Raw genomic sequence first — 25,850 nt, forward strand, 5'->3', positions numbered from 1 at the left:
TGGAGAGATATCAGAAAGGTGGGGCAAGGGAGGTCCCTAAATAAGGTTGGAGTCTGTCTCAGTTTTTAGAGCTGAGGCCAGGCCCCAAAGGCTGGTGGAGAAAAAATGTTCTAAATCACTCCTGATTAGAGAAATGCAAATCAAAACAACTCTGAGGTACCACCTCACACCTAAAATATTGGCAAAGTGGTCAGTAAAGGAAAATAATAAATGTAGAAGGAGATGTGGCAAAATTGGGGCACTAATATGCTGCTGGTTGAACTGTGAATTTCTCCAATCATTCTGGAAGGCAATTTTGAATTATACCCAAAGGGCTTTAAAAGAATATATTCTGGATGTAGAACTAAGATGGCCAAGGAACAGCAGAAGCTTTCTGAATCTCCTTCATACCAAATATCACAAAGTGTCTCAAAAGAATAGAAATCAAAATCAGATAAGGAAAGAGGCTCTCCCATTGGATGAAGCCTTAAAGGTAGGCAGTTTTTGGAGATTTCTACTCTATAGGCGGACAAAACTACACTTATCCCCCCTCCCCCACACAACCTATGACACCAGAATCAGAGCAAGGGCCAGGCAATCTCTAAATTATTTGAGACTGGCTGAGGGCACCACAGACATACCCATGAGGGCAGTGCAAGGCCTTGGAAGAGATATTTGGGAACTGAGACTAAAGAGCAAAGAGCCTGGGCAGCAGAGCTCAGGAGATTGGACAGAAACAATACTGGTCACAACAGAGGCATCAAGGTAGGGAAAAAATAGCCTCAGGGAAAAACTGTTTAATGTAGGCTACACAAAGAACTGCCTGGAAGATACTGAAACTAAGAAAGCAAGATCTACCAACATACAGGAACTGCAATCCACAACTAGCAAAAACATTAAAAGCCACCAAAAAAAAGCTTTTAACCCTGGATAATTTCTATGGTGAAAAAGAGAAAAATAGAACAAAAGGGCAAAAATAAGCAACACCAGAAAGTGACAAAGAAGTAAACACATCTAAACTTTTCAAAGAAATGAAAATTGGTCATAAACTCTCAAGGAATTAAGTAAAATTAATGTCTACCAACTATTATTTTTCATAAAGTTTATTGATAGAAAGGGTAGATCAGCACAGATAAAAATCTCTTTCTTTACTCTAAGTTCTCAGACTATGCTTAACCTAGCCTCCATGAACCTATTTTTCCTTCACCTCTCTCCTTTCTCTCCCAGAGTCTACATCACAATCCCTGGTCAGTTCCTCCCCCCTTTCTTTTATTGATGCACCAGGACATAACTTTGGTATTTAGAGAATATGGATCAAACAGTTTGCCCTCCAGGAGGGGGAGGGAATGAACTTCCTTTGTCACCAACCCCCTTATTATTTTATGGAAGACCAGTGAGTCTCCCCAATGCACCATTTAAACATAACTCTTTTAAAACATCTAAACACCTTCTTGCTAAAAGTACATACAATGTTGCATTTTCTAAAAGGAAGTTAAAATAGTTAGAGATGAGAGGAAAATATGAAAGGAAAACTATAAAAATGATTGATAGATGCATTGACAAAGTGCCAATTATAGGGCAGTCCCCTTTGGCATAAGAGTTATCATTCAGAATAAGTATGTTCAACTCCCTTCAATTTAGTTCATTATATCCCAAAGTTCATTCTGGATGTTTTGATTCAGTGTGTGGCTTCTTCAAGCATCTTTTCAGCACTTTCTCCAAAAGTTTTGGGTTTCTTCATTCAGTATGTGGGCAAGATTCTTTTCCTGAAAACTCTCCAAAAATTTTTAACCTTGGATTTTAGAATAATTACACAGTCCCCACCCCCAGGAGGGTGTTAAAAACACCAGAATCACCCTGGAATATATGGCTGAGTTATGAGGTTTATTGAAACAATTTTCAAAAGAAAAACAAAACCCCCAAAAAATCCCAAATAAAAAAACAAAAATTAAATTCTGTATAAAAATGCTAAGTATAGAAATTATTTTTTAAAAATTTAAAAATCCTATGTGTATAAAATTCTGAGGAAAAAAATCCTGTAATAGGTTCTTGAATAACAGGCAAGGTCTAAGTAAAATAGCTTATGTCCCACAAGCCTGTAGGAAAATAGCAGCAATAAATCACTTTGCCCGTTTCCAGCCAGGACTACAGAAAATTGCCAAAGTATATGAGAGAAGGAAATAGGTTTCAGCACCAAATGTGAGAAAAAAATCATTCCCTGGTCTGATTGTAGAGATAAGTGGAGCCAAGATGATAGTGAAACTGAGGAACTTGACTCCGAATATCGCACATGCAGTATGGTACAAGAAGTCCTGCATCTTAACATATGTCAAGTGCCTCAACCTCAAGTCTCACACTGGGTTCAAGTCCTTTCGAATTGGTATAGAAGTTCAACAAACCTCCCTGGATTGGTTTGGTCCTTTTTGATCTCGTGCTATTTGGCACTGCATAGTGGCTCTTTTGTTCCCTTCTCCTGGAATCAGACATAATCATTAAACACAGTCCCATGATATTTATCAATGTATGGCAGGTTTCCATAGTCTAAAGCTTTGGGGTATGCATAGTTACTAAGGCTAATAGATACTGTAAACCTATACTATAAACTTTATCCTTCAAATAAAAAACATTAAGTATTACCAAGAATAGGGGAAAAGGAAAAAAATCAAATATTCTATTGCAAATGTAAAGAAGAAAAAATAATTTTAAAAATCACAATTTCATAATTCACAGTCCATGTGACAATGTGCTAGCCAATCAGAGGCACAACACAAAAGTTGCTCACTCAAAAATGAGATTTATATCCCTCTTAAAGTGGCCATGATCCACAGTGTAAGTGTACCTGATTTTTTTCACAAAGTAAAAGTCTTTTAAAAACAGTACTACAGAGCTTCTCATGCTCATGCAGAAGGGGGTGGGCTCGGCCCAGGTGTAGCACTGGCACCAGGAGGTTGAAGGGAAAAGTCCCACCCCTTTTCACTGATGGAAGAGGCGAGTGCCATGCTGGGAGCAGCAGGAGCAACAGCAGCAACACTGGACTGGGACCTGAAGAGGCAACTGGGACATCCGACTCTCTGGCTGCACTGAATCTTCTTGAGCTGCAGCCATGTCTGGGGACAAAATGATTTTTGTTCCTACTATGAGCAAGAAGAAGAAAAATAAGAAGAAGCCTTTTATGCTGGATGAAGAAGGAGATGCACAGACAGAAGAAACACAACCCTCAGAAACAAAAGAAACTGAACCAGAGCCTACAGAGGAAAAAGATGTAGAAGCTGATGAAGATGGTAGAAAGAAAGATACTTCTGATGACCTTGGTGACTGAAGCTTTTTCAATCAAAAAAAAAAAGAAAAAAACAAAAGAAGATATTGATAAGCTGAAGAAGGTGTTAAGAATCTAAAGATTAAAAGTGATGTGCAAGAACCACCAGAACCAGAAGATGACCTTAATATTATGCTCAGCAACAAAAAGAAGAAAAAGAAAAATGTCAAGTTCCCAGATGAGGATGAAATCCTAGAGAAAGATGAAGCTATAGAAGATGAAGACAGGAAAAAGGATGACAGAATCTCCTTCAGCAATCAGACTGGCCCTGCATGGGCAATTTCAGAAAAAGACTATACTTATGATGAGTTGCTGAATTGAGAATTCAACATAATTCGGGAAAAGAATCCAGAGATGGTTGCTGGAGAAAAAAGAAAATTTGGCATGAAACCTCCACAGGTTGTTAGAGTAGGAACCAAGAAAACTTCTTTTGTTAACTTCACAGATATCTGTAAACAATTGCATCATCAGCCCAAACATCTCCTGGCATTTTTATTGGCTGAGTTGTGTACAAGTGGTTCCATAGATGGTAATAATCACCTTGTAACAAAAGGAAGATTCCAACAGAAACAGATTGAAAATGTCTTGAGAAGATATATCAAGGAGGATATCAAATGCCAAACATGTCAGTCACCAGACATAATCCTACAAAAGGATACACGACTCTATTTCTTTTTTTAAAAAATAATATTTTATTTGATCATTTCCAAGCATTATTCATTAAAGACAAAAATCATTTTCTTTTCCTTTCCCCTCCAAACCCCCATAGCCGACACGTGATTCCACTGGATATCACATGTGTTCTTGAATTGAACCCATTGCCATGTTGTTAGTATCTGCATTAGAGTGTTCATTTAGAGTCTCTCCTCTGTCATGTCCCCTCAACCTCTGTAGTCAGGCAGTTGTTTTTCCTAGGTGTTTTTACTCCCAAAGGTTGTCCTCTGCTTATGGATAGTGTTTTTCTCCTAGACCCCTGCAGATTGTTCATGGACATTACACCGCCACTAATGGAGAAGTCCATTCGTTCAATTACACCACAGTGTATTAGTCTCTGTGTACAATGTTCTCCTGGTTCTGCTCCACTCGCTCTGCATTACTTCCTGGAGGTCGTTCCAGTCTCCATGGAATTCCTCCACTTTACTATTCCTTTTAGCACAATAGTGCTCATCACCAACATATACCACAATTTGCTCAGCCATTCCCCAATTGAAGGGCATCCCCTCATTTTCCAATTTTTGGCCACCACAAAGAGCCCAGCTATGAATATTCTGGTACAAGTCTTTTTCCCCATTATCTCTTTGGGGTACAAACCCAGCAGTGCTATGGCTGGATCAAAGGGTAGACTTTCTTTTATCGCCCTTTGGGCATAGTTCCAAATTGCCCTCCAGAATGGTTGGAAAAGTTCACAACTCCACCAGCAATGAATTAATGTCCCTACTTTGCCACATCCCCTCCAGCATTCACTGCTTTCCTCTGCTGTCATGTTAACCAATCTGATAGGTGTGAGGTGATATCTCAGAGTTGTTTTGATTTGCATCTCTCTGATTATGAGAGATTTAGAACACTTCTTCATGTGCTTATTAATAGTTTTGATTTCTTTATCTGAAAACTGCCTATCCATGTCCCTTGCCCATTTATCAATTGGGGAATGGCTTGCATTTTTGTACAATTGATTTAGCTCTTTATAAATTTGAGTAATTAAACCTTTGTCAGAGGTTTCTATGAAGATTTTTCCCAATTTGTTGTTTCCCTTCTGATTTTACTAGTTGGAGTAGCTGGGTCTCTGAACACTAGAGTTTTGCGTGGGACAAAATCTTGTGATGAGTGATTAAAGAGTGACTAGTCTCTCTTAAGACTTAGGCCATGACCTAAGCCTTTTCCTACTATTTCCTTTTACTCTGTCTCTCTCCCTTTCCTTAATTCCTACATTCATATTAATTAAAATCTCCATAAAACCCAGCTGACTTGGGTATTACATATTTGGGAATTTTTCCCATGGTGAACACTTATTTTTGATTTAACTCAATACACTAAAAATTATCTTTACAGTTTTGGCAGTTCAAAGTCTCCAAACCCACATTTTTGTGGCCACAGTATTTGCTATCATGTAAGCTCTTTTGAGGTGACTTAAAGCAGTCTCTTTGAAAATTCTTTTTCTATACTTTGCCATTTTTTCATTATTTAATTCAGAAAAATTAGTCTCCTGTAAATTGTGAAAATAATACTTTCTTAATGTCTTCTGATTTTTTTTAAATCATCAAAATGTTTTCTAGCACCCCTGGCTCTCTTCTCTACCTAGGGAGTCATCGCATCTAACAATATTTTAAAATAACATTTTATTTTTCTCCAATTACATGTAAAAATAATTTTGAACATTTAAAAAAATAGTTCCAAATTTTATCCCTCCATCCTTATTGTTTCACCCTCTTTGAGACAGTAAGCAATCTGATAGAGATTTTATAATAGCAATAATGTAAAATATTATTCCAAAGAGGTTCTATTGTGGAGAAGATCTAAAAAAAAGAAGAAAGTGAAATATAATTTGTTTTGGTTTGCATTCACATTCCATCATTTCCTTCTCTGGAGGAATATGGCATTTTTCATCATGAGTCTCTGAGATTGTCTCATAGCACTCGATTGATGATAACAGTGAGGTGATTCATACTTAGTCATCAAACAATATTATTACTATTGTGTACAATGTTCTTTTGGCTCTGTTCACTTCACTTCGCATCAATTCATCATGTCTTTCCAGGTTTTCCTGAAATCATCCTGCTCATCATTTCTGATAGCACAAATAATATTACCATTACAACTTCTTTATCTATTCTCAAATTGATTGACATTCCTTCAGTTTTCAATTCTTCCCTACCACAAAAAGAGCTGCTATAAAAATTTTTGTTATAAGATAAAAACAGAAAATCCATTCTGCTAAAAGATACCAGAGTCAATAAATCAATAACAACTCACAACACATGTTTATATGCATATTTACATATATGTAACATATATGTACACACATAAACATGGGATTCATATTTGAAGGGGAAATCAAAATTTACTTATGAATTATTATGTATTAGTAAGGGCTTCAGATACAAAAACTAGTTAATAAATAAATCCTCTCAAAGTTCTGTAAATTATTCTGTCATTTTTATACATTCTGCTTTCATTTATAGGAAGATTGCTAATATGAATACATATAACCCCTGTGTTAAAAATCAGCTCATACAATAGTGAGCACATTAAGAGCATCATTAAGGAAATTAACATTGGTAATCTAAATCTTACATGTGTTTTAATGCATCAGTCTACTTTTCCCACTATTTTGGCCAAATCCTTAGAGAATCACAACAGTGTCTGCTGCAGAGGAAGAACAAAACCTGTAGAGAATAGTTTCAGTACTATAAAAATGGAGATTTGAACCCCAGACTTCAATCCCCAGAAGTCCTTGGTATTTCCCAGAATTCCCTATAATCTCACCTGAGTCCTCACCTTAGTGAGAGAACACAAATTAGTATTTAAAGGGCTCTCTGACTCCAAAGAACCTCTCTTCTTCCACTTCTAAGCATACACATTCTCTACCTGGCAGGCAATATGTAGTGAGTACATTGTGAATGGGCTAATGTGCCCTAGGCACGTGGTTTTCTTATTTTATATTTTTTATTTCCTTGCTTTCTAATAATCTTTAATATATCTCATAAAAATATAATACTTTTATCAGTAGAGATTAAATTTAACTATAACAGTATGGAGTTTTAAAGCATGGAAATAATATCCAACTATACCAGCAGAAAAGCCACTTTTCCACAAAATCTTCATTCCAGATTGTAAAACTAAAGACATCCCCTTTGCTTGGTCTTGGCCCACAAATCTCTATGTATATTGGTTCTGAATTAGCACAGTTTGATTCTGCTTCATCTTCAGCTCCCAGCTTGAGGTTATGTTCTTGGATTGCCAGAAAGGTTCTCTTTGATTCCTTGCAGCTATAAATTTAAAAGCAATTAAGAGTCCTGCAGACCAGAGCAGCACAGAAAGCCAACAGGTAAGGTTAGCCCCACAGAGCTTGGAGGGAAACACAGTTGGAGCAGTCTGAGCAAAAGCAGGCTGAGTCCCAGCCAGAGAAGGGGAAGCCCCACCTCTAGTCCCAAGACCCTAGAACAGACCTCCTGTATGACCCAGCCCCAGTGAAGGCCACCACCAAGGCCTCCCAGTTGTGTTAGTCAGTATGGAAACCCCCTCCACAGGGACAAAAGGAATATGATTTTGATTATATGAAAAGTCTGGTTGAGAAGAAGCCTCATGCTCCCTCCCATCTATCAGGTTCCTCCCATATATGCATGAATATGGATGAATATATACATGGAAAGATAACATATATAAGTGTACACAAAAAGATACACATATTTATAACTATGTTAGATGTTAAGCAGAGCATCTAGGTTAACCCTAATTAAATGACGCCAGCTCAGAAACAGAAGTTAAAAGGCGTTTATTCCACTCCTATCCCCAGAGAAGCACTGGGAGGATCTACCATAAATCCTGCTTGTTTAGACCACAGCAAGCATCTTCCTATGAGGTCAAAAGACATTCTGATAGAGTCACTGAAACTCTGAAACTCTGACATGAGAAGAGGCTGAGAGCGCAAATCCCACCTTCTTAGGCAGCTGCCTGTATAAGGGTTAAAAAAAAAAAGAGTTTTTTAAAAAGTTCCCCCAGACTGACTTGGTACACCAGCTGACTTCCCTGCACAAGTGTGCTTCCCTGTGCTCAGAGTGTATGAAAACCCTGCAGGATGCATGTAGTGAATGTTCACTGATTCCTCACTTGTCATGTGACCTCGTCTGTGCTTCATGCCTGACAATGTCAGAGAAATTAGAGTCACGGTATACAAAAATATATAAACCATTAAAAGAATATGTCTCCTCCCTGAGCCTCTGCTTATCAGAAGTAGGAAAGAGCAGCAGAAACCAAAAGGAATTAAGAGAGAGAGAGCAGGAGGGTAGCTGGGTTGCTCAGTGGATTGAGATTCAGGCCTAGAGATGAGAGGTCCTGGGTTCAAATTTGCCTCAGATACTTCCTAGCTGGGTGACCCTGGGCAAGTCCCTTAACCCCCATTGTACAAAGTATTGATTCCAAGGCACGGGGTAAAGGTTTAAAAATAATAATTAAAAAGAGAGAGAGACAGAGAGAGGGATGTTCACTGGCATTTGGGAGAAAATCACAGACCTTGAAAAGACACTTGTCAGCCTCCCTCTTCACCTGTTGTTGTAACTGGGCTCCTTGTGCTCAGAGTTCTGGAGTTCCCTCTTTGTCATTCTCCACCAGAACTCTCTGATGAGGAGGTTTTTGTCTGCTCTCTCACTCCTCTCCCTCACTGTGTCTCTTGCACAGTAATACATGGCTGTGTCCTCGGCTTTCAGGGAATTCATCTGCAGGTGCAGCAGGCTGTTGCCATTGTCCCTGGAGATGGTGAATCGGCCTTTCACAGAGTCTGCATAGTTTGTGCTACTTCCAGGACCATTAATGTTTGAGAGCCACTCCAGCCCCTTCCCTGGAGCCTGGCGGACCCAGCTCATCCAATAGTTGCTGAAGGTGAATCCAGAAGCTTTGCAGGAGAGTTTCAGGGATCCTCCAGGCTGTCTCACATCTCCCCCAGACTCCACCAGCTGAATGTCACAATGGACACCTGCAAGCAAAGAGTCATTAGAGACAATAGTCACACAGATCCACCACTTCAAAGACTCTTTCCTCCTGCATAAAAAACAGAGTTAAAAATTGAAATCTACCTTGCAAAATCATCAGTATGAAAATGCCATTGAGTCCAAATTCCATGATTCAGGCTCTACAGTGTCAGTCCTCAGCTGGGAAAGGCCACACAAGGAGAAGCTCCTCTCCCAGAGCAGCAGACACAGCTTTTGTGCTGGGTTCATGCCCAGAGGGAGGTGCTTCATTTGCATGTCTTCCTCTGTTTAAGGGAGGAAGAGCAGCTGCCTTCCACTGTGAGGAATCCCTTCCCTGAGCTACAGAAGCAGGAAACCCCCAGAGTTGGCTCTAAAGCCCTGAGGAAGGCTGTGGTGACACTGAGAATCATTGTGAGATCTCAGTGTCTATCCTCCATCACTCCATCTGACACAGTCTCCGTACCAAGAGAATGCTCATTAGTTCCTGCTGTGTTCCTGGCCAGCCCTGAAATGAGTTGTTAATGTGTGTGGAAGTGGTGTAGTCATCTCAGATCATGCACCATATATATACTCCTGTTTCTTAGGAAGCATTTTCTTTAATCCAACTCCATGGCACATAGGATAAATCACTGTAAAATCATTTATTAAGCAAACACTGGTGGAAAATTTTGATGATACAGGAAAAAAAAAGAAAACAGCACACATTGCCCTCGAAGGGCCCACATTCTAATGGAGAGACAGCATGTAAATAACTAGATATATAGAACATACATGAAGAGATGATGAGGAATAATTTCAGAAGTGTTAAACCCAGGCAACGACAGAGGGCTTTCAATAGAAGTTGATATTTAAAATGATATTTAACCTGAGATGTAAAAGTAACCAGGGAAACTAAGAGACAAATGTTAGGAAGGACATTGCAGGTATGGAGATAGCCAGTTCAAAGACAGAACAACCAGAGAAGATGGAGTGTCATGGGCATGAAACAGCAAGAAAGTCAATGTAGTCAGATGTGAAAGTATAGTGAAACGTTACAAGTAATTAGATTGAATTATAAATTGTTTATATCCTTGAAGCACTTTACACTGAAATAGAGTAGGCACATGTCCTTGAACTGTTCTGAAGTCTATAGATTCTTCTCAGAATCATGTTTTATTTGCATAATACAAAATACAAGGATTACAAAGGAAGCCAATGATATTGAAATATAATCATTAATTTCAAACAAACAAAAAGTTTCTGGGCATCAGATTAAGAACCTCTGGTGTTCTGGTCTCTCATAAACTCTTTCTATAATTAACTCTCAACGTCTCCTTAGTAAAGTAATTTTCTTAGTTTCCTCTCAGTGCCTCACATAGACTTTTCTATCACAGTTAACTGATAGTACCTAGCATTATATTCAGTCACTCTTAAAGAAAGTAATAAAATATAAAGCAGTCTTCATCACTTCTGACCTACTTCCCTCTAGACACTAGTGTTCTCTTCTCCAGAACTACTTTTATTTTTATATACAAGGTACATAGTCATTTATATACATATTTTCCCCAAAACAAAGAATTACATACTTTTATGAATATTCAATGATTCCTGATGGGTTCTAATTTATTCCTTTAATTTCTTCTTGCTTGGTTGCAATTTCACTTTTCCTGTTTGGGTTATTTTATTTTCTGCTATATTTTTAGTCTTTTTAAAGAACTAATCTTCAATTTGTATGACCATTTCTATAAATTTTTTTTCTAGAATTTAACTTTTCTTATTTTAGGTTTGTTTGTTTATAGTTTTTTAATTTTTAAAAATTCACTTTCACTTCAATAAATCTCTTTTATTGTGTTATTGTTTGTTTTAGGTATATAATTGACCTCATTCTGAAAGATAGGGTCTTGTGACCAATACAGTGTGTTATCACCCTCCAATATCCAATTTGAAACTGGACCCACTTCCCAGCCTTTAATCTTTGTGTAATAGCCCCAATCCAATTGTTTAGCATATGTTTCTCATGGACATTGTTATGCCCCACAAGAAATTTTATCCAGTGAAGGGAATTGACTAAATTCCTTTATAGGTTCTTACACTAATGGAGAGAGTCTTTTAACAATCTTGTTCTTTCTTAGGAGGGAAAGGATGAGGGATTGAATATTTATATATCACCAACTCTATTACTTTGCCAGCCATTGTGCTGAGCACTTTTCACAAATATCATATCACTGATTCTTTCAACAAGCTGTGAGAAAATTGCAATTAATATTCCCATTTTATAACTGTATAAACAGAGACAAACAGAAGTAAAATGACTTACCTAAGATCACACAGCTCATAAGTGTCTGTAATAGAGGGGATTTCATCCCCTCCTCCTTCTGGATTTCAGACCAGGTTCATCCCATTTGTAATGATGGGGAGTAGGATTAAAGAACCTTCAGAAGAAATTGGAATATAGGAATGACAATTAGAAACTGAACAAGGACTTCTGGGAAATTCTCCTGAGGAACAGGGTCTTGGGTACAAAGACACAGAAGGGAGAGGAAGGAGGGGCTGTTTCTCTGTGCCATGTTCAAGACACCTGCAGAGATTTCTGACATTGACAGAAATCCCAACATCGAGGATTCCTGTTTAAAACATTGCTAGTTCCTGTCAAGGAAACTTAATTTCTCTGAAGACTTTCATTTCCATGAACTATTGAGATACTGGACTCAAATCAGTGAGCAGTGATCTCCCCTTTTTCTACTTCTCCCCTTTTTCTACTGTTCCCCTGCCCTGGAGAAAACTTTTTACTTCAGTAATTAGATTATTAAAAAAAAAACATATAGGGTGACCTACAATCCCTCTAACCTTTTCAACAATTAAACCCTTTTAACAATTAAATCAAATAAGCAGTCAGATGACTAATTCAATCTTGTTTATTTACATCTAGAGAGTAACCCTTTGGCAGAAGCCATGTGAAGTGGGGCATTTCATAGAGCGAGTCTGGACATCCGGAATTTCAATTATTAGAACCAGGATTTATTGATAGAAAAAAAAATAAGGAATCTACCAGTTGGGACAGTCTTCCCTAGTGGAAGCTGTATCAGACTAACATTATAGGATAGCTTTTATAGCTTACAAGATACAATAGTTATTTCCTTTCACAATAAGTTCTGATTTGAGAATCAACAAATCTTATCACAAATACAGGTACCTGTAGTCAGAGACAATACTTAGATTATTCAGGGGTTGTTAACTTTTACATGTACCTTAATTCCCTTATCCCTAGTTTGCTAAGTATTAACTTGCATTCCATCCTGACCTCTTTGATAACCTGAAATTCCTATTTCTTGTTACAGCCCCCCAGCAACCCCTGCACAAAAGAAATTCCTAGTAGTTGTAACTTGAGGAGGAGAAAGAAGCCAGGAGAAAGGATTGATAAATCGAGAGACACAGACAGATTAACTGTGAAAAGGGAAGGTGCTGGCCCCTTTGATATGTTCCTTTATAGGGTATTCAGTGAAGGAAGATACAAATAACAAGGAACTTGTGGAATAGGAGATTCCTAGATAGGAATAGAGTTCAACCATGAGGATAGAAATCAGAGTTACAGGGGAGAAGCTTCCAAGCAGGAGGAGACAAAGGGTAAGGTCTTTAGAGATCATAGTGGAGAGAGAGAGAGGCCGCGCCTTTCTTGCCTTTTATTATGGCAATGACTGTAAGGTATGTAATACATATGTAACAATGCATAGTGGATTTACATTGGCTTTACATATTAATGACATACAAGCTAGAGGCATGGGTAAATTCAGCCCACACTTTCCAAACTCCCAGAACAAAGACAGCATGGCCCACTCATAAATCATGCATTGGAATGCTGTTTGACCAGGACAGAGCTAAGCCCTCTATGGCTCAGGCCCAGAGATTCTTCTGACCTCTGAGATGTCTCATTAACTGCTCTGACCAAGTATAATATAATATCAATACATCAACCACATTTTCCAGATGTATATGACTGGAATCCTACACTTGTCCTTCCTAATTCTCATCCCTAAGCTAATTAGAGTCTAGTATGTTGCCTGCATAAGCAACTTGACCTCCTGGGGGCTGGAGGGTAAGGAGGGAGGCAGCTGGGTCAGTTTCCTAAAAATGCAGGAAGGGATTGATCTGCTTTATCTACTTTAATTTTATTATCTTCCCTTATTGGGATGACTTCACATCTTGCTGCCAGTTTTCAAGAAGACATGGAAAGGGAGAGGATTGTGAGCACCTGAAAGCAGCATATATCCAGATTGAATTCCCTAATACCTCTCCTTGAAGTGAAGACTTCCCCACTGCCCATGAGGGCCAGTATGGCCACTAAGGAACAAACCTTCAGCAAGGGGAGATATCCATTTTGTTGCCCTCAAGTAATTCAGAGACTCCAGGGGGGAGTAGTGGGAGAAGCCATTTTCACCAACCCTTTCCTCACTGATTTCAACCCTCATTTCTCCGTCTAAGGGGTGTGAGTCACCTCAGATAACACATTTTTCACATGCCAGGGTTGTGTCCAGGAACATAAATAAAAGGGTGTGGTTGGTGCCCACCTGGGTCTACTTCCTTGAGCAGGCAGGTGAGAGGTAATGAGGATCCTGCAGGATGAGTTACATGTGGTCAGAAAGAGACTTTAAATCTATGCTTGTCTGCAACTTCTATTTCAAGTGATTGTTAATAAACATTATGGAAAACAAGAACTTGAAAATATGAATTTTAATCTAACATATCCAAGGCAAAATTTGAACTGAAATCTTCCTGACACTAAGCTCTATCTAGGGTGATAACAGCTGCCTCCAGGACACAGAGGGCTTGGTCAGCTACAGGACCACTTCCCAGGAACTGCCAGTAAGAAAGTTTCTCTCTGATTGATTGCACAAGGCTCTTTTCATTCCCATCCATGTAACCTAGAATTTAGCCAACAGGAAGGATCAGCCAACATCCCTAAACCCTATGATATCTCTGCTGAAATAAAGTTGCATGTGCATCTCTGGTAGAGAACTAAATAAATGACTCATCAGGTAAAGTGATATTCCTCAAAACTCCTCTATTAATAGCTGGAATACTACTGGACCAAGAGGACACAGTCACTGGAATAGTTTCCACGTCTTTGTGAATATCATCTCTACCAGAAGGACTCAAAAAAGCATGATTTCTAAAGTATTTTTCCATTCATTAGTAGAAACATCATGTGCTGTAACCATTTTGTTAGAAACACTAGCTCACATTGAAAATTCTGGTTAAAGAGGGATTGTATGACCCTATGTCATCTGTTGAGAACCAAATACCAGGCAATCAACTGTTGTTAAAAAGCCATGGTTTTAGTGGATAATCTGAGTGACTTGGGTCTTTAGATCCTTAGTGATAGCTTATTCTGACCACTCTTTTTAGGTTCCTGCTATACCCAGCCTAGACTTTATGAACAGAATCCTTTGGAAATATGAATCTTATCAGGTCATTAAGGCCCAAATGGAAAAATTGTTCTTTTTTCTAGGCTGTAATCTTTCCTAAACAACTCTTGAATGACATAAATTTGTGGGTAACTGAGTGCATGGAGGACATTAGGATATTCAAGTGGGAAGTGAGAATTTTTCAAAGCCTGAAAAAGTCCAAAATTACTCTCATATTCCTTCTTGGACATGAGGAATCAAATAGTAGTAGCATATTCTGAGCTATGCTTGCAGTCCATTGGGGATTCCATAACTAATAATTTTTGTGTGGTTGGGGAGATAAAATCTGAAGCTATCTGGTGGGGTTCCACTGAGAAGTTAGGATGTAATTTTCCCTGAGACTGGATATCAATATCAACTAATCAATATATCTATAAAAATTATTAACTACCCAATTTCCCTCATTAATATCATTTCCTCCCTTATAAATTCATATGTATATATATATATATATATATAATATATGTATATATACCGGCTGCAGGGGAATTTCATAATTAGAAGACCTGGGGTTAGAAACTCACTATTTGAATTACCTAAAGGAGGTTACTATTGTTATTTAAAACACAAGAATTTTCTGACTCTTCCTGACCATATTTGGGGTCTTCTTGGCAGAGATGCTGCAATTATTTGCTGTTTTCTTCTACTGCATCATATAGATTATGTGATTTGGATAGGGCTACTTAGCAAGTAAATTTCTGAGATAAAATTTGAATTGAAGATAATAATGCTTCTATTTTCTGGCCTGATACTCTATCAACTATCTCACCTGGCTGCCCCCAAAGCCTAAAAGATTTAATTTAATATATTCCACAAAGGGACATCCTCAGAGAGCACACTTAGGGCATGTCCAAAACAGAAAGCCTCTCAGCGTTGACTGTAGTAGGCCATACCATTGGAAACCTATATTCCAGGAACTCAGATTCCTGCAAGCACCTCAACTCTTGGGTAGAAATATTGTGCTCATGGTGCACTCCTTGTGTAAATGTCTTTCTCCTCTGAGAATTTATAGGATAAACCTGAGACCTTCCATGCAAAGGAAGAAGATTTCAAGCTTTTCCCACAAATCTGTTCTCTACCAAACTCATTGTACCTATCTCAGAAGGTTCCAGGAACTCTTAAGAAGGGTATATGAGTGGACATATAGCTAGGTACTCTAAGCCCTTATTCTCATCAGGCAAGTCCACCTTTCATTGAATAGTGCTTAAGAATGAGAGCTGAAAACCAGCTAAGGTTCAATGTGTTTCAGCTGGCACTGCAACTTATACAACCAATGCTCTTGGTGCTTTCTTTATCAGCCTGGTCAGCCTTCTCCACTACACACTGAGATAATCCATATGCTGACCAGAATTTGGCTGCCAATCCCACAGAGAGGATACTGTCATATCAACTGATCAGGCTGACCTCCTCCATAGTTTCTGGCTTTTCTTCCAATTTAACCACAATATGAACCTTGACACCATCTTGTTCCAAATCATCAGTTAACTGATTTCCAATACAGCTTCAAAATGAATGGCTTTTAAGTTCTATTTTGATCCTGGTACAAAATTAAGCACTTGCAGACCATTTGCAGACAACTGAGCATTTTGCAAAAGAGAAGGTTGTCTTTGATCTAATGCAGCAAGAATTTGCAAAAAGAATACAGTAGGATTTAGCTTCTAGTAACAGGAACCTCCTCATCTCCATCTTGAAATGTATCCAGTCAATAAGTAATCACAGTATTGCAAACACTGTGGTCTCAGGCACCTACCAAGTCTGAGAAGTCCAGACTTCATAAATCTGGAGATATTTTATAACACTTGATCAAAAAGCTGCTTCAGGAAAACTGTGGCTAGGCAAGTTGTACAGGAAGCTGCACCAGGTCAGACTCTAAGGAAGCTAGAGTGGAAGGACATTGTGTGGGAAGAAAACTACTCTTCTGTCATACCCATTGATTGAAGTCTGGCTAACCATTGTGGAAAATTCATTTATATTCATGGAATATGACTGGGTAATAAATGATGAATGTGACAGATATAAATGAAGCATGGAAAATTACACATGAACTGTTTAAAAAGAAGGGAGCAGATTCAAGAAAACAATATACATAATGACTACAGCAATGTAAATACAAAATGCAACCACACACAAACAAAAATCAAAAAAGAAGGTTGCATCATTACAAATAAAAACTATGTCTCCGAGTAAATATATGCCACAAATGCAGCATTCATTCAATATTAGGGAAACTCTCAAATTAATGGACTATAATGATAACAGGAACAATAAATAGCATATAATTATAATAGATGAAAATAAAAAGTTTTGACATTTTTTACAGATGATATAAGACAATTATAAACTACCTTCAATAAAGAATACATGAAAATTATAATTTCAAAGTAAATAACAAAAAGATGGCATAGAGAATAGATTGCTAGACTTCAGTATTGTAAAATGAGATCAAATCTGTCTCGAGGATTTAACTGTGTGACTCTGAGTAAGTGACTTAAGTTCTCTAAACCTCAGTTGTTTAATCTATAAATTTAAAATAATAGCAATTCTTAATCACATATGATTGAATTTGCAAATTTTCTAAAAATTTTTATTTTTAAAATATTTTTCCATGTTTTCATAATTCGTTTTCTTTCCTTCCCTTTTTCCTTCTCCCCTCCCAGAGCCAGCAAGCAATTCCACTGAGTTATACAAATGTTATTACTTGATACCTATTTCTATAGTGTTCATTTTTACAATAGAGCAATATTTTAAAACCAAAGCCGCAAATCATATATCCATATAAAGAAGTGATGTCAAGTGAATTTCTATTCCCATAGTTCTTTCTCTCCATGTGGTTAGCATTCTTTCTCATAAGTCCTTCGGGGTCATCCTGGATCACTACATTACAACTAGTAGTAAAGTCCATTAACATTGGATTGTTCCAAAGGGTTTCCCTTTCTGTGCACAATGTTCTATTGGTTCTTCTCATTTCACTCTGCATCTCTTCCTGGAGGTTCTTCCTGGAGGTCCTTCCAGATCATGTAGAAATCCTCCAGTTCATCACTCATTATAGCACAATAATATTCCACCTCCATCATATGCCACAATTTGTTCAGCTATTCCCCAAAAGATAGACACCCCCCCTTTTTCAATTTTGGCCACCACAAAGAGTGCAACTATGAATATTTTTATACAACCCTTTTTTTATTTTATCTTTTTGGGGTAAAATCAAAATCTATAGGATAGTTTATAGGATACAGCCAAAGCTGTACTTAGGGGAAAATGTATGTCTGAGTGACTATAGCAACAAAATTGAGATAGAGGAGATCAATGAATTGGGCTTGAAGTTTAAAAATTATAAGGAGAACAAATTAAATATCACCAGGTAAAAACTAAATTAGAAATCATAAAAATTAAAGGAGAAATTAATAAAATTGAAAATAAAAGAATTATTGAACTAATAAATAAGACTAGGATAATAAATAATAAATAAGACTTTGGGGAAAAAAAACAAATAAAAAAGATAAAATACTGGTCAATCTAATAAAAGAAGAAAAAAGAAAAACCTATCTTGACTTATGACAGACCAGAGCTCTGTCCTTTTTTTGCACTTGTCTGTTGAAGGCCATCTCCTCAGATAATTAAATCTTCAATTTGATGCAGACCTTCAAAATCTTGTTAAACTGAGTAGGGTGGAGAATGTGGAGTTTCCGAGAGCTGATTCTGTTATTCCAAGTATCTCCATTGTTATTGATCAGGAAATAGCTAGCTTTAAAAATCACAGTAGGATGAGCAAATATAATAAAAAAAAAGACCTAAATTAACTTTCTTATTCAGTGCTATACCTATCAAAAAAACCTAGAAACTTTTTTATAGAATTAGAAAAAATTATAATAAAGTTCATTTGGAAGAACTAAAGCTCAAGAATATCAAGGAACTAATGAAAAAAATATTAAGGATGGGGGCCTAGTAGTACAGACTTCTGTAAACTAGTGTTTGATAAACCAAAAGATTCAAGCTTTTGGGACAAGAACCAACTATTTGACAAAAACTGCTGAGGTAATTGGAGAGATTAGGTTTAGATAAACATCTCACACACTATACCAAGATAAATTCAAAATGGGTAAATGACTTAAATACAAAGAAGGAAACTATAAGTAAATTGGGTGAAATTAGAATAGCATACCTGTCAGATCTTTGGGAAAGGCAAGAGTTTAATATTAACAAAATGTAAAATGAATAATTTTGATTTGAATTAATTAATTTGAAAAAGTTTAATTTTGATTACATTAACTTAAAAAAGTTTTGTACAAACAAAACCAATGTATTCAAAATTTGAAGGCAAGCAACAATTTGGGGGGGAAATCGTTATAACAAAAAGCTCTGGCAAATATCTAATTTTTCAAATATATAAGGAGATAACTCAATTGTACAAAAATTCAAGCCATTCCCCAATTAATAAATAGTTCAGGGACATGAATAGGCTGTTTTTAGATAGAGAAATCAAAACTATCACTAAGCACATGAAAAAAGTGTTCTAAATCTCTCATAATTAGAGAAATGCAAATAAAAACAACTCTGAGGTAGCATCTCACACCTAGCAAATTTACAAACATGATAGCAAAGGAAAGTAATAAATGTTGAAGGGAAAAAAATTGGGACACTACAGCATTGTTGGTGGAGTTGTGAATGGATCCAATCATTCTGGAAATTATTATGCCCAAAGGTTTTTAAAAGACTTAATGCCTTTTCATCTAGCCATACCACTGCAAGGTTACACCCCCAAAGAAATAAAAAGGGAAAAACACATGTACAAAAATATTTATAACTGCACTCTTTGTGGTAGCAAAAAAATTTAAAATGAGGGAATGTCCATCAATTGGGGAATTACTAAACAAATTGTTTATCTGATGGTGATGGAATATTATTGTGTTGAAGGGAATAAATAATGAACTGGAGGAATTTCATGTAAACTGGAAAGACCTCCAGGAATTCATGCAGAGCAAAAGGAACAGAACCAGGAGGAAGTTGAACATACATTATGGCACAATCAAATGTAATTGCCTTCCCGATTAGCAGCAATACATTGGTCCAGGACAATTCTGAGGAACTTATGAGAAAGAATGCTAACCACATCCAGAAAAAGATCTGTGAGAGGAGAAGCACAGAGAAAAAAAAAACATTCATATGATTGATCATATGGCTTGATGGGGATATGATTGGTGATGTAGATTTTTTTTTTAGTTTTTAAAACATTATTTTATTTGGTCATTTTCATACATTGTTCATTGGAAACAGATCATTTTCTATTCCTCACCCCACACCATACCCCCAACTACCCCTTCCCTAGCCGACGAGCCATTCGTCTGGGTATCACATGTGTTCTTGCTCTGAACCCATTTCCTTGTTGTTGGTATTTGCATTAGGGTGCTCATTTAGCCTCTCTCCTCGATCATGTCCCCTCAACCTCTGTAGTCAAGCAGTTGCTTTTCCTCGGTGTTTTTACTCCCTAAGTATGTCCTCTGCTTGAGGATAGTTTTGTTTTTGTTTTTGTTTTTTCTAGTACATCTCTGCAGGTTGTTCAGGGACATTGTAAAGCCATTACTGGAGAAGTCCATTACGTTCTCTTGTACCACAATGTGTCAGTCTCTGTGTACAATGTTCTCCTGGTTCTGCTCCTCTCACTCTGCATCACTTCCAGGAAGTTGTTCCAGTCTCCATGGAATTCCTCCACTTTATTATTCCTTTTAGCACAATACTATTCCATCACCAACATATACCACAATTTGTTCAGCCATTCTCCAATTGAAGGGCATCCCCTCATTTTCCAATTTTTGGCCACCACAAAGAGTGCTATGGCTGGATCAAAGGGCAGACAGTCTTTTATCGCCCTTTGGGCATAGTTCCAAATTGCCCTCCAGAATGGTTGGATCAGTTCACAACTCCACCAGCAATGCATTAATGTCCCTACTTTGCCACACCCTCTCCAGCATTCATTACTTTCCTTTGCTGTCACGTTTAACAATCTGCTATGTGTGAGGTGATACCTCAGAATTGTTTTGATTTGCATCTCTCTGATTATCAGAGATCTAGAACACTTTTTCATGTGCTTATTAATAGTCTTGATTTCTTTAACTGAAAATTGCCTGTTCATGTCCCTTGCCCATTTTTCAATTGGAGAATGGCTTGATTTTTTGTACAACTGGTTTAGCTCTTTATAGATTTGAGTAATTAGACTTTTGTCAGAGGTTTTTGTTATGAAGATTGTTTCCCAATTTGTTGCTTTCCTTCTAATTTTAGTTACATTGGTTTTGTTTGTACAAAAACTTTTTAATTTGATATAGTCAAAATTATTTATTTTGCATTTTGTGACTCTTTCTAAGTCTTGCTTGGTTTTAAAATCTTTCTCCTCCCAAAGGTCTGACATGTATATTATTCTGTGTTCACCTAATTTACTTATAGTTTCCTTCTATATGTTCAAGTCATTCACCCATTCTGAATTTATCTTGGTGTAGGGTGTGAGGTGCTGATCCAAACCTAATATCTCCCACACTTCTTCCAATTTTCCCAGAGGTTTTTATCAAATACTGGATTTTTGTCCCAAAAGCTGGGGTCTTTGGGCTTGTCAAAGACTGTCTTGCTGAGGTCATTTACCCCAAGTCTATTACACTGATCCTCCTTTCTGTCTCTTAGCCAGTACCAAATTGTTTTGATGACTGTTTCTTTGTAATATAGTTTAAGATCTGGGACTGCAAGGCCACCTTTCTTTGTATTTTTTTTTCATTATTTCCCTGGATATCCTTGATCCTTTATTCTTCCAAATGAACTTTGTTATCATTTTCTCTAATTCAGTAAAATAGTTTTTGGTAGTTCAATGGGTATGGCACTAAATAGATATATAAGTTTGGGTAGGATGGTCATTTTTATTATGTTAGCTCGTCCCACCCATGAGTAATCAATGTTTTTCCAATTGTTTAGATGTAGTTTTAATTGTGTGGAGAGTGTTTTGTAGTTGTGTACATATAGTTCCTGTGTTTGTCTCAGCAGATAGATTCCTAAGTATTTTATATTGTCTTGGGTGACTTTAAATGGAATTTCTCTTTCTAATTCTTGCTGCTGAACTGGGTTGGAGATATATAGAAATGCAGATGACTTATGTGGGCTTATTTTGTATCCTGCAACTTTGCTAAAGTTGTTGATTATTTCGATTAGCTTTTTGTTTGATTCCCTAGGATTCTTTAAGTAAATCATCATATCATCCGCAAAGAGTGACAGATTGGTCTCCTCATTGCCAATTTTAATATCTTAAATTTCTTTTTCTTCTCTAATTGCTACTGCAAGTGTTTCTAGTACAATATTAAATAATAAAGGTGATAATGGGCATCCTTGTTTCAATCCTGATCTTATTGGGAAGGCTTTGAGTTTTTCCCCATTGCAGATGATGTTTGCTGATGGTTTTAGGTATATACTGTTTATTATATTTAGGAAAGGCCCTTCTATTCCCATACTTTTTAGTGTTTTCAATAGGAATGGGTATTGATTTTGTCAAAGGCTTTTTCTGCATCTATTGAGATAATCATGTGATTTTTGTCAGTTTGCTTGTTTATATGGTCAATTATGTGGATGGTTTTCCTAATATTGAACCATCCTTGCATTCCTGGTATGAATACTACCTGATCATAGTGGATAACCCTTGTGATGACTTGCTGGAGTCTTTTTGCTAGTATCCTATTTAAGATTTTTGCATCTATTCATTAAAGAGATTGGTATATAGTTTTCTTTCTCTGTTTTTGACCTGCCTGGCTTTGGGATCAGTACCATGTTTGTTTTGTAAAAAGAATTTGGTAGAACCCCTTCTTGGCTTATTCTATCAAATAGTTTGTATAGTATTAGAGTTAGCTGTTCTTTGAATGTTTGATAGAATTCATTTGTGAAACCGTCTGGACCTGGGGATTTTTTCTTAGCGAGTTCTTTGATGGCTTGTTCAATTTTCTTTTCTGATATGGGGTTGTTTAGGTAATTTATTTCTCCTTCTTTTAGTCTAGGCAATTTATATTTTTGTAAGTATTTATCCATATCACTTAGATTGCCATATTTTTTGCCATATAATTGGGCATAGTAGTTTTTAATGATCGCCTTGATTTCCTCTTCATTAGAGGTGAGGTCTCCCTTTTCATCTTGGATACTGTCAATTTGGTTTTTTTCTTTCCTTTTTTTAATTAGACTGACTAGTACTTTGTCAATTTTATTTGTTTTTTCAAAGTACCAGCTTCTAGTCTTATTTATTAAATCAATAGTTCTTTGACTTTTAATTTTATTAATTTCTCCTTTGATTTTTAAGATCTCTAATTTAGTCTTCATCTGAGGGTTTTTAATTTGTTTACTTTCTAGTTTTTTAATTTGCATGCCCAATTCACTGACCTCTGCTCTTCTTAATTAGTTTATATATGAACTCAAGGATATAAATTTCCCCCTGAGTACTGCTTTGGCTGCATACCAAAGGTTTTGAAAGGATATCTCACCATTGTCATTTTCTTCAATGAAGTTATTAATTGTTTCCACAATTTGTTCTTTAACTAGCTGGTTTTGGAGAATCATATTGTTTAATTTCCAATTAATTTTTTATTTATCTATCCATGTACCCTTACTAATTATTATTTTTATTGCATTGTGGTCTGCGAAGGTTGCATTTATTATTTCTGCCCTTTTGCACTTGTTTGCAATGATTTTGTGCCCTCGTACATGATCAATTTTTGTGAATGTACCATGTACTACTGAAAAGAAGGTGTATTCATTTTTGTCTTATTTATTTTTCCCCATATGTCTACTAACTCTAATTTTTCTAAGATTTCATTTGCTTCTCTCACCTCTTTCTTATTTATTTTTTTATTTGATTTATTTAGTTCGGATAGGGGAAGGTTCAGATCTCCCACTAGTATAGTTTTTCTACCTATTTCATCCTTGAGCTCCTCTAGTTTCTCCTTTAAAAATTTGGACGCTCAGCCATTTGGTGCATACATATTGAGTACAGATATTTCCTCGTTGTCTATACTGCCTTTTATCAGGATGTAATTACCTTCCCTATCTCTCTAACTAGATTTATTTTTACTTTGGATTTGACCGATATCATGATTGCTACCCCTGCCTTCTTTTTATCATTTGATGCCCAATAGATTTGGCTCCATCCTCTTCCTTTCACCCTATGCATATCTACCTTCCTCATGTGTGTTTATTGCAGACAGCATATGGTAGAGTTTTGGATTCTAATTCACTCTGCTATTCACTTGCGTTTTATGGGTGAGTTCATTCCATTCACATTCAGAGTTATGATTACTAGCTGTGTATTTCCTAGCATTTTGATTTCTACTCCTGGTCCTGCCTTTTCTTCCTTCACTATTTCCTTCTACACAAATATTTGTTTATAGTCAGTCCCCTTAGTTCCACCCCCTATTTTACGTCCCTTTCAAGCCCCCTCCTTTCTTATTCCCTCCCTTATTTTCCCCTGTAGTCTTTTTAAAATTTCGCCCCCCCTCCCTCCCTTGTACTGCTTCCCTCCCCACCAGTCCATTTTTTACCCTTCTACTCCCCTATAGGGCGCAAATCTATTCTCTTCTCCAATTGACTGGATTGTTCTTCCCTCTTTGGGTCAGTTTCAAAGTATGTAAGAGTTGAGTATTTCCTATCTCCAACCTCTTTACCCTTCCAGTGTGTCAATGTTCTCCCCCCTCCCATCATGAGCTTCTTTGTGACATATAAGTTTACCCCCATTTGTTTCTTTTCCCATTTCTTTTAGTCATAACCTTTTTTTTAGCTCCAGTCATGCACATATATATGTATAAATATATATACATACACATGTATATGTATTTATGCATGTATATATCTATATACCTGTTTATGTCTTGTCCTTTCATCCTATACAGTTTGTCACTGTTCCTTCTGAGTATAGTCCTTCTAGCTGCTCAGGTGATAGCAACAGTTTTTAAGAGTTACCAATGACCTCTTTTCTTATAGGGATACATATCATTTTAACTTATTGAGTCTCTTAAAAAAATTTTGTTGTTGTTATTGTTGCCCCCCCCCCCCTTTTTTAATTACCTTTTGATGATTCTCTTGAGTTCTGTGGTAGGACATCAAATTTTCTGTTCAGGTCTGGTTTTTTATTTATGAATGTTTGGAACTCTTCTGTTGTGTTGAATGACCATACTTTCCCCTGTAATAATATAGTCAGTTTTGATGGGTATTTTATTCTTGGATGTAGACCTAGTTCCCTTGCTTTCCAGAATATCGTATTCCATGCCTTTCGGTCCTTCAGTGTGGATGCAGCCAGATCCTGTGTTAACCTCACCGTGTTTCCATGGTATCTGAATGGCTTCTTCTTGGCAGCTTGTAATATCTTTTCTTTCATGTGATTATTTTTGAATTTGGCTATAACATTTCTTGGTGTTGTCAGTTGGGGATTAAATACAGGGGGTGATCTGTGGATTCTTTCAATCTCTACTTTCCCCTCTTGTTCTAGGATTTCGGTACAGTTTTCCTGGATAATATCCTCTAGTATTATGTCCAGGATTTTTCTTTTGTTGTGGTCCTCTGGTAGTCCAATTATTCTTAAATTGTCTCTTCTTGAACGATTTTCTAAATCATCTGTTTTGTGAATGAGATGCTTCACATTTTCCTCAATTTTTTCATTCTTTTTGTTTTGTTTTATAGTGTCCTGCTGCCTTGTGAGGTCACTTGATTCTACTTGTTTTATTCTGGTTCTTAAAGATTGGATTTCATCTCTGGCTTTTTGGTCGTCCTTTTCATTCTGGTCTGATTTTCTTTGAAAATCATCTTTCAGACTTCCGGGTAATCATGGCTGCAATCTAGACGCCACACGCTTCCTCTCCCCGGCACCGAACGAAATAGACTACATCAAAGTAGCATAAAATCACCTTTGGAGGAACAGAAGGACTCCCCAGTACCCCACAGAGGCAAAGGTACGTGGGGCTTGAACATTTCCACACTAAAATAAGAAGGAAAACCTTGCACAGAAAAGTGAACTGAGCCGCCCTTTCCCCACCCCACCTCCCCCACTAAACCAGAGTGAGCTACCTGAGCGCTCACCGGGACAGCGAGTGAGTGGGGAGCATCTCTGTCTGGGGGGGCACTCCAGGGTCCTTGGGATCTGGGGACTGCCAGGAAAAAACGTCTCAGGGCAATTTCACTGGAGAACCCAGCGGAACTGTACTTGGGGCGGGCTGCGCTGAACACCGCGCGCTGATTATCTGGGCGGAGCTGAATACCTGGGCTCGGAGGCTGGGAAGAACTAGTCTGAAGCAACTTAAATTCACAGAAAAACCGCTCATATAACCCAGACCCCAGACCAAAAAGGAAAGGGAAATAAAACCACCAAAGGGATGGCTCACATGGCCCAAAATCAAGCCTCCAGGAAGAAAGGGAAAAAAGTGACTA

General features: G+C 37.3%; 1 pseudogene and 1 gene segment (V, D, J or C); one reads left to right on the forward strand and one right to left on the reverse strand.

Moving 5' to 3' along the window:
• Positions 1-3,063: 3,063 nt before the first annotated feature.
• On the forward strand, positions 3,064-3,976 carry LOC103106393 (eukaryotic translation initiation factor 2 subunit 2-like; annotated as a pseudogene).
• A 24-nt stretch (positions 3,977-4,000) lies between these two features.
• LOC103106579 (immunoglobulin heavy variable 3-74-like) lies at positions 4,001-9,239 on the reverse strand. The segment is given in 3 exon segments: positions 4,001-7,966; positions 8,525-8,984; positions 9,085-9,239. Coding segments are annotated over 2 exon segments (477 nt in total).
• Between the last annotated feature and the right edge of the window lie 16,611 nt (positions 9,240-25,850).

The sequence above is a fragment of the Monodelphis domestica genome, chromosome 1, assembly GCF_027887165.1.
Source record: "Monodelphis domestica isolate mMonDom1 chromosome 1, mMonDom1.pri, whole genome shotgun sequence".
NCBI lineage: Eukaryota > Metazoa > Chordata > Mammalia > Didelphimorphia > Didelphidae > Monodelphis > Monodelphis domestica.